Source organism: Myxocyprinus asiaticus, chromosome 47 (assembly GCF_019703515.2).
Source record: "Myxocyprinus asiaticus isolate MX2 ecotype Aquarium Trade chromosome 47, UBuf_Myxa_2, whole genome shotgun sequence".
In the NCBI taxonomy this organism is placed as follows: Eukaryota; Metazoa; Chordata; class Actinopteri; order Cypriniformes; family Catostomidae; genus Myxocyprinus; species Myxocyprinus asiaticus.
In genome coordinates this window covers 9,324,788-9,337,560 of record NC_059390.1, presented here as the reverse complement: position 1 = coordinate 9,337,560, position 12,773 = coordinate 9,324,788, and the positions used below count along the sequence as shown (strand labels likewise).

General features: G+C 38.3%; 1 protein-coding gene across 1 annotated transcript in view; it reads right to left on the bottom strand.

Annotated features, from left to right (window-relative positions):
• LOC127436642 (myotubularin-related protein 5-like) overlaps positions 1-12,773 on the bottom strand; it is a 78,211-nt gene that overhangs the window by 34,685 nt on the left and 30,753 nt on the right. The window contains exons 2-8 of the mRNA XM_051690902.1: positions 9,354-9,439; positions 8,970-9,107; positions 8,547-8,666; positions 8,121-8,231; positions 2,877-2,982; positions 2,565-2,697; positions 207-315 (exon numbers count right to left, since the gene is read on the bottom strand). Of these exons, the coding sequence (XP_051546862.1) occupies positions 207-315; positions 2,565-2,697; positions 2,877-2,982; positions 8,121-8,231; positions 8,547-8,666; positions 8,970-9,107; positions 9,354-9,439 (803 nt within the window). The remainder of the gene's footprint in view (positions 1-206; positions 316-2,564; positions 2,698-2,876; positions 2,983-8,120; positions 8,232-8,546; positions 8,667-8,969; positions 9,108-9,353; positions 9,440-12,773) is intronic.

The window sequence follows — 12,773 nt, the reverse complement described above, 5'->3', positions numbered from 1 at the left end:
TGTATCAGTGTACATGTTTTCCAAACCTACATCTGATCCCATGTTTTTGGACAGCATGGAACAGCATATCCCGTTACACATAATTTCATGTAACAATGTACTTATGTCAAAAATCAGACTAAACCTTATCTGATGGGTCTGAATACGCTCAGCGGGGTGATGAATATACTGTACAATATTGAGAAAAGGGAGGAAACATCTCTTACCAGCTCTTGAGTCTCCAAGCAGAAGTGGGAGTTGACTCCGATAATGAAGGGCGTTGGAGTGCTGAGCACCTCCAGCAGCTTTCCCGGTAAGATGGGAACATATGTAAAACTGGAGATGAAATGAAGACATGGGAAATAATGCGGACTGTGGTTAAACAGAGCAGAGAGTATTACACTCTTATTGGTAGCTAAAGCATGATCAAATTAGCCGAAATATTACAATTTTAATAGGGGCGTACAAAACTGTATAATGGTCACCATAGTTACATTTACATTTAGTCATTTAGCAGACGCTTTTATCCAAAGTGACTTATAAATGAGACACATAGCAAGCAATCTGTCATACAAAGTTTAACAACATCTGCAGTATAGGACTCCCAGTTCTCACAGTGGCTGGAGAAGTAAAGATGCAACCACAGAAGAAAGAGACAGACAAGGAATTTATTTATTCATTTATTTATTTTGGTACATTAAGTGCATGTTAAGTGCAGTGGTAAGTGCAATTAGTGTGGGTTGGTTAAGTGCTTGCGGAACCGATGTGTTTTCAGCTGGTTCTTGAATGTTGAGAAGGTAACATAGACCACAGAGAGTGAGTTGGAGCACAGACCTGAAGAAGTGAATTGAAGAGGGTGCGGTTCCATTGGCGGTCCTGAAAGCCAGAGTCAAAGCCTTGAATTTAATGCGGGCAGCTACAGGTAGCCAGTGGAGTGAAATCAAGAGTGGGGTGACATGAGCCCTTTTTAGCTAATTGAAGACAAGACGCGCTGCTGCATTCTGGACCATCTGTAGTGGCTTAATTGTGTTAGCTGGAAGGCCAGCCAACAGAGCACTGCAGTAGTCCAGTCTTGAAATGACCAGAGCTTGGACCAGGAGCTGGGTAGCATATTCAGACAGGAAAGGTCTGATTTTCCTGATGTTGTAAAGCGTGAATCTGCAAGACCGGGGGTTGATGAGATGTGTGCAGTGAAATTAAGCTGGTCATGTGTGTATATAGACCATATATGTATAGGCTGATAAGATATGGGCAAATATTAGCTTTCTTTTATTATTTCATCGGTCTGGGCTCAATTTGGGCTATTATATGGAAGCAAACTAAACCAAAGCTAATTATTCAGGGCCTAATTTTTCAATTTAAAAGTGATAATCTTCTCATATGCCACAAAAGTAACAAAAAAACGAATGGTTGTTTTGATGCCTGTTGTCACTTGTGGCATGTAAAATTAGACTGTAGATTAAAAACAAACTACCGAACAGTACAGAATTATAATGGCTATCATCTGGTATCAGCCACAGAAAAAAGAATTAGCAGCATCAATATGAGAAATAGGGGTGGGTACCGTAAGGAAATTAACTGTTCCACTTCTGATTTCTCTTACCGATTCCGGTTCCATTAACGATTCTATTAGCATGTTTATCAGTATGTTTTAATTCTCTAAAAAGAACTGTCAGATAAATGTGATTTGCTCGGGAGGTAGCACGGTCTGTTTTGCAGTGTAAAAAAAGAACCAGCTAATAAGAGTCATTTGTTCGGGAACTGGGCTACACTGGTCGTGTTGTATGTTTCATGTTGTATTCAAAAGAACCAGCTCAGAAAAATCATTAATTTGGGATTCAGGCAGCACTGGTCATGTAGTTGATTCAAAAGAACCGGCTGATAAGAGTAATTCGTTCGAGAATCGAGCTACACCGGTAGCGTTGTACATTTCGTGCAGTAGATTCAAAAGAACCAGATCAAAAGAGTTGTTCATTCGGGATTCAGGCTACACTGATCACACTGTTGATTAAAAAAAACTGCTTATAATAGTCATTCTCTCAGGAATCGGGCTACACTGGTAGCGTTGTATGATTCATGCTGTAGATTCAAAAGAACCAGCTCAGAAGAGTTGTCCATTTGGGATTCAGGCTACACTGGACATGTTGTCGATTCAAAAGAACCGGCTTATAAAAGTCATTCGTTTGGGAATCGGGCTACACTACTGTTTCGCACTGCAGATTCAAAAGAAACAGCTGTCATTTGTTCAGGAATCAGACTACACTGGACACTCTGTTTGTTTCACTTTGCTGATTCAGTGCCGCTGAATGGTAGTGCAGGAAACACTGTCAGAGTATTTTAGCACTGTGTCCCGTCCGCATTGGCGGAAGAATGAGTGTTCGAAAACTGATATCTGTATTGAAAGTCATGAAAATCATTAATTTTTTGAAAAAATGGAACTGGATCCGAATAAGAACCAGCTCTTGGTTCCCAACCCTAATGAACACTTACAAAAAATTGAAAAATATTACTCGCAAGGGGAGGGGAGGTGTAAAAACACAGAAGGAGCTTTCGGTACAAATCAGTAGACACAGATTCCCTTTTACCTGTATTTAAGTGGGAACATGATGGCCAGCAAGGCCCTGCAGGCGTCTGTTAGCCGCTGGTAACTGCTGGAGAGGAACAGAATCTTGTGCTCCGTTAAAACCGCACAGAATATACAGAGAACATTCACTATTCCTGCAGAGAGACAGAGAGAGCAAGATGATCCTAAAAATATCAGCCCCACTACTTCCTTTATTTATGTAACAACAAGGTGGAGATTACGCTGTCCACATCTGACACTTGACACCAACTGTTGTTGTTTTAATGAAGCTGATTTGCTGTTTAGCACCTAAGCCGGCTGCTGATTGGCTTACCGAGCTGTCTGAAAAGCTGGGCCACACTGCAACCACTCACAGGGAGGGAGTCGTTTAAAGGCGTCTGAATAACCTGCCTGTCGCCCGCACCGAGGGTTATGGTCCTCTGTAGAGAAAGAAAGGAAAGGGCGAAAAGAAAGAGCAGTGCAGATATGTAGAGACAGAGGTGAATATAAAGAGGTGGGGAAGAGAGATTGGGGGATGATAACAGAAAAAGACAGAATGAGTACAGCTTTTAAAAAGAAGCACTGTCTAGTATCTTCATTACGGCATTATGGGGGAGATTAATGTGTGCACGGCAGGCTGGTCGTGGAGTGAGCTAAAGGAGGAGGTTAAACTGAAGCCATTCACCATTTAAAATAGCACCAAAGAGCAAAGAGTGCTTCCGTACAAAAGGAGGACAACATACTGGCACATTTCAGGTCTATTTCCACGTATAAAAAGTGTAACATTCAGTGCTTTTATGTGACATTAACCATGAAGCTAAAAAAGAAAGCAATGTTCAGATTGAAGATAAATATTTGTTTGCTGCATTTTCATTTTAGCTGATTTAAGATGGCCTAGCTGGTTTCCCAGTCTGGCCAAGCTGGTTTTTAGCTGGTTTGCCTGACTAGCTGACATGTGCTCAAAACCCCTCTAAAAACAGCAAATCAGATCAGCCTGGCCATTAAACCAGTATAGGCTGGTTTAGCAGGGTTTTATTTTTTTAGCAGAGCAGAAGTGAATCACACAAATTATTAGCTGAAAACAATAGGAGATTAGGGTATTCATTTCAGACATAACAGTTATATGTACTACTTCAGCCATAATCAGCAGTGAGCAACAAGCGAAAGGGAATTATTCACATTGTGCAGTTATGATTAGTCTGGATATATTCATAAAACCCAACACATATTGTAATGTATGCCCATTTTTGGAGTTATACATATGATTTCACATCCTTTCAGTGAACTCAAGCAGAAGTGAGGTCAGTCAATTGGTATTAATGAAATAGGTTTTAGAGGAAATGTCAAGTCAGGGCAGGAAGTTAGGAAGCGACTGTAAAATGACAGCAAAGTGAAGGTGATGTCATAACAGGAATCATTTCAAACAGCCACAGTTACAAAGGGCATCAGGCACAGCACATATCATGTTTAGACAAAGACTAGAGCTCATGCATGTTGCGCACTCTCATCAAATGCTTGATGCAATCAAACACTTATAGAAAAGAACTTGTGAAATGGCAGATCCACAGCGATAACTTAACATCATGCTTTCAGTTTGTGAGATAAGTAATTATTAGGGATGTACAAAACTTCAGTAAAACTTCGTCTAGCCAGGTTCACCAGACAGCGTTATGTCTGGTGTGAAGTGCAGCCCTATAATTGTGTATCTAACAGATATATAAGCTAAATAACTTTAACCTTTTATTGCACAAAAATATTGACAGGAATTGTCTTTGAAATGCATTGCTGTGAAGGCGAGGAATTTGTTTTAAAAGTGGTGCTTTGATTAGGGCTGGGTATCACTACAGATTTCCAGATTTGATTTGATTCTGATTCACAAGCTCTTGATTCGATTCGATTCCGATACAATTTGATTAGCTTCTGATTTATTAAGGTTTATTTCAGTTAATGTCCATTTCGCTTACATATGAAACAAATTCTCAGCTACTGCTTTAAAGTATACAGGGAACCATCCAACTTAGTACATTATGAACATTTAAATTTTGAATATTAACAACAGGGCCCCAAACTATGCAGTTCAATTGCTATTTATTAATCAGATATAATAATCCACACAACCAAATCATAAGTAAACTTTAAAGTAAAAATCAGTCTTGGGATTTTAGGAAACGATAATCAGGATTGTTTAAATGAAGATCACAATTAATCGAAAAATCTATATTTGAGCTCAGCCCTAGCTTTGATGGCTATGGCAGCAGTTTTAAAGGTTATGAATTTAAAGCCGTAACTTCGCATAGAGTTATAACTTTAATATTGTCAGCACGCTACAACCGCAAAAACCCTCCCAGAGAAGTCGTGTTTCAAAAAATATGGGCAGACGTGCAGTCCACCAATAACTTCAGAGCCACAGCAGTAAGAACGCCCACTAATGACTTCACAGTACAGAGATTAGCATAGCGACTTGAAGTGATAACGTTTAGAGTTTAAAATGCTGTTATTTAGCTATTATGTCAGGCCAAAAGACAGCTATCTACCACAACATTTGCAAGACCACAACCTTGGTCTTCAGCTATTAAAGGAAACCATAGCGCATGCTTCTAACAGCCACAGCAACAGGAGAGGAGTGACAATGGAAACCATTTTCATACATCACATATAGCGCAAGGGTTAGTCAGAAACAGTATCAGTTTTCATTAATCAGAAATTTCAAACTGGTCTGAAATAATCAGAATGGTTCCCCTGATGTTGAGTGTGTATTAACTGGTTGAACAAAATACAGAGGGGATAGCAGGATTGACAGTGACAGAAAGGGCTGAACGGAATCAAATTCGGCATACCGAGCTCTCTTCTCTGTCGTCCTGGCCCGGCTAGATTAGCAGCACAAAAGCACACACAGAAACACAGACATAATCACAACAAACTGTTAGACACACCAAAATTGAGAGACATTAAAAAAATGTAAAAAAAAAATGTTTTAAAAATCGAGAAACAGCAAAAAGAGCAAAAATACATAATAAAATGAAAAATGTTGAAAACAATGTTTTGATGATAAAATACAGCTGTAAGACAACATGTAGGGCAAGGGTCACAGGAAATATGTAAAATAAGGCTGCTGTATAAACTGGTGAATTACTTGTTGAAACAGAAAGTGAGGCATGGGAATTTCTGACTTGCGTAACACTAGATTTGATATCACGTCGATGACTTCTGGTATATGGACATATTTGCATGGATTATCTTGGGAAAACAAACAGACATGTTTTACTTGGCATTGTGGCCTAGGGTCAGGGACAATAAAACATGCCCTCCAGAAAGTCCACAATAAATCACGAGACACTGGATTCTCAGAATTTCAGCAGCATAAAAGCTGTCACTTGATCAAGTCACACCTGACTCAACTTCTTCCAAATACACACTACGTGCCAAAACTCTTGCCTCTAGTCACAACACCATTCATTATTTCAGTCTCCCCAAAGTAACAGTTCACCAAAATGAAAATTCTGTCATTATTTACTCACTCTCATTATGTTCCAAACACGTCTGACTTTCTTTATTCAGTGAAACACAAAAGAATAATAGTTTGAAGAATTTTTAAGCACAACAACTGCTCGTTGTGACCATGGCTGTTCCAAATATCACCAAAAAAAGCACAAAAAAGTATCACTTAAGTCTCCATACAATTTGTGCACTGTACTCAAAGTGTCTGAAGCCATACAAATACCACTGTGTGAGAAATAGACCACAATGCAAGTTCACTGAAAATCTTGTGTCTAGCCTGCATTTACATCCAGAATTAAAAAATGGTGAGCTTCAACGGAGATGAAGATCTCATCACTGAATAACAATTTAAATATTGGTCTCCAAAGAATAAACAACAGCAATCAGGTTTGGAACGACATAAGGTTAAGTAAATAATGGCACAATTTATTTCAAAGAATTGAATTTTTTAGATGAACAATTACTGGAGCTTCAGATATGTCCTTCAGTTTACCCACAGACAAAGTGGGCCATCACTATTGTGGCCTATATCTGAAAGGGCATAGTAAACCTATTTTTCAATTCCTCAAACTAACACTGTCAAAAAAAACAACACTCACAGATTGCAAAACAATCAAAACACCACACTGAATCCGTAGTGTGTTGTATAGGAGTAGCGATTGTGCGTTTCTAGGCCGTCATTCATAGACGCTGCAGCCTGCTTAGACGCCATCTGCCACCATCCCTGCCCATATGTTCAGTCCACGGCAACCAGACCCACGACACAAACACTGACTTCATAAGCCTCTGTGTGTGTATGTGCGTGTGTGAGTGTGTGAGAGTATACTTAAGTGTTTATCAGTGCACAGAGACATACAAAAACAATGAAGAAACAAGAGAAACCATCAGCCATCACCCAAAAAAAAGGAAATGAATTATCTGATTTCAATTCCCAAGTGCATCTGATTAAAGCCAAAGAACCAGAAAGGAAATACTGTTGATTCTCATGAGATGATGTGCTTTCGAAATGACTGAGAAAAATCAAAGCGTAGTTTGATGCTCGATTATCAGGAAGAATCACAAATGGTTTGATTGGTTGAAGCAGCTATAAGGAAAATGTTACCTGGAAACAACCCAGTAGCCGGTCAGTTAAACTACAAAGAGGGGGATCATTTATCTGGAACACACAGGAGTCTGGTTTCAACTTCAGCTGGGGAATCATTCCGTTGTAACACAATCAACCTCATGTGAATTTATATGAGTACATACATCACATATGGGCATATTATACATAGACTAGTATATTGAAGCTTTGAAAACCTGGCTTAAAACTCTTCTTATTGATCATAAGAATTTAAAAGGGAATTATCAATCTAAACTCTTTTTAGTGAGAATGAGACTTTTTAGCATTATGTAAATGAGAATTGTGGGGAAAATGTGCTGAACTTTGTGAGATTTACTGTATATATAAACCACTCATGATCATAAACATTCTGGGGCAGATGAAGAGAGAGATGAAGGTTAAGACCAGATCAATCCTGGACATCCGGAACAGAGCAGATTTCATAAACTACTCACAATGCACAGGATTACAGCACCATTTACAAATGTGTCTTTAATCTCAGATAAGAATCCCTATAGAGAAACCCTATCACATACACGCAAACATACACAATTCATCCAGAGCGAATGAAGAATTGTGTCGAAGTAAAAAAAAAAAAAAAGAAAGGAAAAGGGAGAAAAATCTGAAGAGGTCCATTTCAGATTATAGCTGAAGTGTGTATTTCTTTCCACTGTAAAAATACCTCCCAATCAAAGCATAATATGCAGAAACAACTATAAGTAATCCATTAATCGATTGATTTCCCTGAAATGTATAAAAACTGTGGCACTATCAAAACACTGTGCTGTTGTGAGTTTGAGGTAGGATTACCTGGTAAGGGTTAGATACTTGTTTGAGAGTCATTATTTGTACAATTCTGTTGCATACCACTATTAATGCAGATATTTCACACTTCACCTTTAAAGCACTGCATCCCTGCACACTACAAGCCAGGGCACAAACTAGCACGATAGACTGCGATTGTGACATATTTCTTACCTGAGAGCCTCCAGCTATGGGAATGATGCAGGTGAGAAGGTTTCCGATCACCGTTTCCATGGGAACGTTGAGGCCATCCACATGAACCGTGTAGATGAGACTCAAACAGTTCTGCATAGAAAAGAGACACAAGATCTCATTTAAAAGAGATCTTATAACATCAAATGCATACTCAGATTACTTGCATGCATCACTGTTTTATTTTTTGTCTTCAAGCTTTTTGCCACATTGTATAGAAAGAGACAGTAGAGATGGAGCAAGAAATTATTTGAGAATGGGATATGGACAAGGCGCAGTCTGAATTCGAATCTCCCTAATGAGCACTGTGGCTCAACGTGTCTTTGCAAACCACTAGGCCAAAGCTTTGACGAAACTTTTAAGATTCAGTTATGCATGTGCACCTTAGTGTGCATCTGTGAGTCTTACCCTAAAGACCTCTGTGTGGTCCAGGCGGGACACCAGAACCAAGCTTTTGGGAGCGTAGAGTTGAGCAGGCTGGAGAACATCTGGACTGTCATCTTCATCAGCCTCACTGGGCACATCTTTCTGTAGCCACACACACACACCAAAATGTACATTGAATGCTGATACTCCAAAATAGCCTAAATTTAGGCACTATCAGACATCCAATATAAAAACAAATTCCATATAATTTTTTTATTCAGTCTGTTTAGTAGAGTTTAAGTGTAAGACGCAATTTCTCAATCACCGCAATCCACGTAAATCACTTCACCCATCAACCCTGTTGCATCCTGTTATTTATTCGTCTTCCCTACGCTCACACACTTCATATCTCTGCAACCCTTCTCTTCCCTTCTTTCTATTTATCTCCACGTGTTCTGCACTGACCTGTGGGTTCTCCACAGATTCCCAGAAGGTGAAGCAGGCGCAGTAATGCCGCTCAGAGTTGATGTCTGTTAGAACCGCCACAAAGAATGAGGGAGGCTTTCTCTCAGGAACCAGCTGCCATCCATTGGGCTGACAGAACTGAAAGAAGGACAATACAAAGAAATAACTACCTAAAGCTGATACTGTATAAAGAGTTCCAAGAAAGATGAAATAAAATCCAAATACTATTGGATCTGTTCAGTATTGCTTGACAAACCTGTGCTGTGCAATTTTCACTGACAAACAAACAAAATGTTCCGTTTTTATGCAGAAAATTACTACACACAATCTCAGATTGGTAATAAATTTGGGATAGCATCTCATTCTAAGTGTGTGATGGCTTACCAGTTCAATGCCTTGAGGAAAGGGGTTATCTTCCCAGTCTTTCTCTGGGAAACGCTGGAGAATCCGCCCTTGACCCTCACTACCTCCTACACGTAAAAAGAAACAAACAAAGAACAAATGAAAGCACAGGAATGTAAGTAGCTCAGCACATGTGACATGATAACCCCATAATCCTTCATGAGTTACATATTCATTGTTTTCTAGGCAAAAATGTAACTTGACATAATAGACTGATAATGCAGACTTCCTGACCTACAAAGTAGTACAAACATAGAAGTCTTTGAGACTGCAACAGTTGTAGGTTTTATTTGTTACACTGATGACTGACAATTAGTTGTGTAGTATGTCATCAAAATGGAGTCTTTTCACTTTCATAATAAATGTTACTAATGTAATGTTGTGCACAATTTATCAATGTAATTATTCTAAAGAACAATTACATAATCGTTCATCCAAATGTAGTAACTTTCTCTGCATCTGAAACAACTTTAATATTTGCTGACAAAACCTAAGCTGTGTGGGCATGAAAAATAATATTATCAATTATATCATAGCCGAACATCCACAATACAATCAAATCCATACAACTGCTGGTTAAAAATTCAGATTTTCCAATTAATCGTGATATTCATTTCAGCAATTCCGATATCGAATCTTAAAATCCCAAGATCGATCTTTTACTCTATACACATCTCTCTACAGTAATCACTCGCCTCCGTGACCAAATGTCACACTATGTGCCTAAAAATATCTAGGATTAGCCACTGAAACTCTTCTGTGAGATGCTTGCAGAACTGCTGCTATTCTTAAAGAGACAGTACCATTTTATCACTTGTTCTTCCTATCAATATAAATATTTGTACAAATATTGCATGTAAACAAAAAACATGTCACAATGTATTTTTAGACCATATTTATTATTGGAATACATGGAATACGTAAATTTTTAAAATGCTCAAATGCGACCAAAATGTTTAAAAATTAACATTATCGAAATGTACCAAGTTTAAAGGTCCTTGTATAATTAACAGCATTAGCTGAGAGAGAATGCCTATTCTAAAAACATTTCTAAAAAAAGAAAAATGGAGTGTCTATTTGCACCCTGGTGTAAGTAGCATCTGCCACACAGTGCAGCTATTTGCACCCCAATAGTCTGGTTCGAACCAAAGAAATATACGACAAACCAAACAACAGATGTTGCTGCAGTGGCGTGAGGAGTAAAGACGGTGTGTGATTTTGTACTGTTGTCCTAGCGATTGCTGTTCGAATCCACATTTTGTTATACTCTTTTTCCCATCCGATTTACCTGATTCCACTCTTAATATTTAATTTAATACTACTTAAATTAATAGATAAAAATGAATATAAATGTTGTTGCGTGATTTGGTCACGGTGAATGTCAAGTACTAGTAATATGTTGTTAATATAGTAACTATGGTTAATTTTGTGGTTACTGTAAATTTACAAAAAAATACCATGGTGAAACCATGGTTATTATAGTAAAACCAAGGTTATTTTTTCTAAGGTAAGGTTAAGGTTAGGTTTAGGGATAGGGGTTTATTTAAATATGGGTGCCAATAGTTTCTGACAATATTTGCACCAGGGTGCAATTAGTATCTTCCATTATTTGCACCAGGGTTGGGGTGCAAATAATATCTGCCACTATTTGCACTAGGGTGTAAATAGCGTATACCATTATTTGCACCAGGGTGGAAATAGCATCTGCCAAAAATAAATAAATAAATAAATAAATAAATATCACATTACAAAAGCTAAAATATTTTGCGAATGTCATTTAATGTAGTTTTTCAAGCAAGAAATTAGTAAAGTACCTTAAATAAAACATTTTTTCTACTTGTAATATATAGCTGCTTTCAACATTCATAAGCCGGGTTTCATGTAGTTGTTAACAGAAATTAAATGGTAAGACGGCTCAGTCAGAAACAGGAGCAAAACAGTAGAAAGCAGTGTAAGTCATTTTGATTACATCACACCACGACAAGGGAGAACGAACAGCGCACTATGGCCTTTCATCAGCTAAACAAAACCATGAACAGGCCCACCATAAAACAAACAATTCCTGGGATGTCTTCCAAGAACTGCCACACAAATCAGAATACATGCATACACACACAAATCAACAAGAGAAACATCCACAGGCCAACGATCAAATGTTCTGCACTGATATTACTCCAAAAGGACAGAAGAGAAGAATTGTTTCCATTTGAAAATCTTATCAGATATACAGTATGTGCAATACACACACAAAGAAATGTGTGACTGAGCTACAGTAGATGATCTGTTGTGAGGCTGAACACAGGGAGGGTTTGTGTGTCAGTCAGAGCACACTCTTACTGCAGTGAAATCATGGGATTACAGCCGGAGTTTGTTTAGACCAAGTATAAACGAGTTGTACTGACCAGTCTTCTGGCTTTAGGAGGGAAATGAACAGTAGCATATGAATAAACAGACAGAAGTTAAAGAGAAAGAGAGATGGCTGAAGATAAATTGCACCCTCCAACGTATTCAGTTTCCCCCCAAAACCCTCACGTCTGTGTGCAGGTTTGCACGTACAAAAGTGACGTACAGTAGGTGCACGTGGCTGATGGGTCTGAAATAAAAGGACTGTAAATGGATACTCCCTCCACTTTACATCAGAAGAAAGCAATATTTACTCCAGCGTGATCCAGGTGAGTCATAAATGATGGATTGTGGGAAATTAACTAAAGCTAAGTACGTGCAGGCAGGGTGTCACCAACACAACTTTGCAGTTTCCCAACCCACTCCTTAAACAAAGTCTACCTACTAGCTATTAAAAGTCAGATGACAAATATAATTCAAGAAAAACAAACTCTTGAGTAGTCTAGCTTGTACAGATGGTGATGATTTATGATCTCATGTGCCAAAGTCAATAACTCATTTATTGCATATTTAGTATGAATATTTAATGATTCTTTTCATTTATTCCCGTATAGTTCAAATAAGACGAATGATAGGCAGATGAAAGTTGGTTTTAGACTGTAACTATCTAAAGAGCATTTGTTTAACGAGGGCAGAATCAAACTGAGTTTATACAATGGAAGAAGCCAAACTTTTTTATCCTGAATGAACTAAAGTACCCCAGGCGAACAAAGCTTGGTTTTATACTATGTGCAAATCTGGTTTAAAATTAGATTAGATAGGTTTACAATTTCAGGGATGTGCGTGAACAGGAGGAATATCTTTGCCTTTTGCATTGCAAATCACGCAGTTTTTTAGCATCCCGCCACTGGTCTTGCATTTAGAAAGTGTGTAAAGTCAAAATTAGCCTCACTTGTAAAAATGTGTCTCGAAACCTCTGCATTCGGTTCCATTTCGATGCACACCATCTAGCTGTTTTTGAATACAAGAATGCATCTTATGTGAACAACCTCTGAGAAA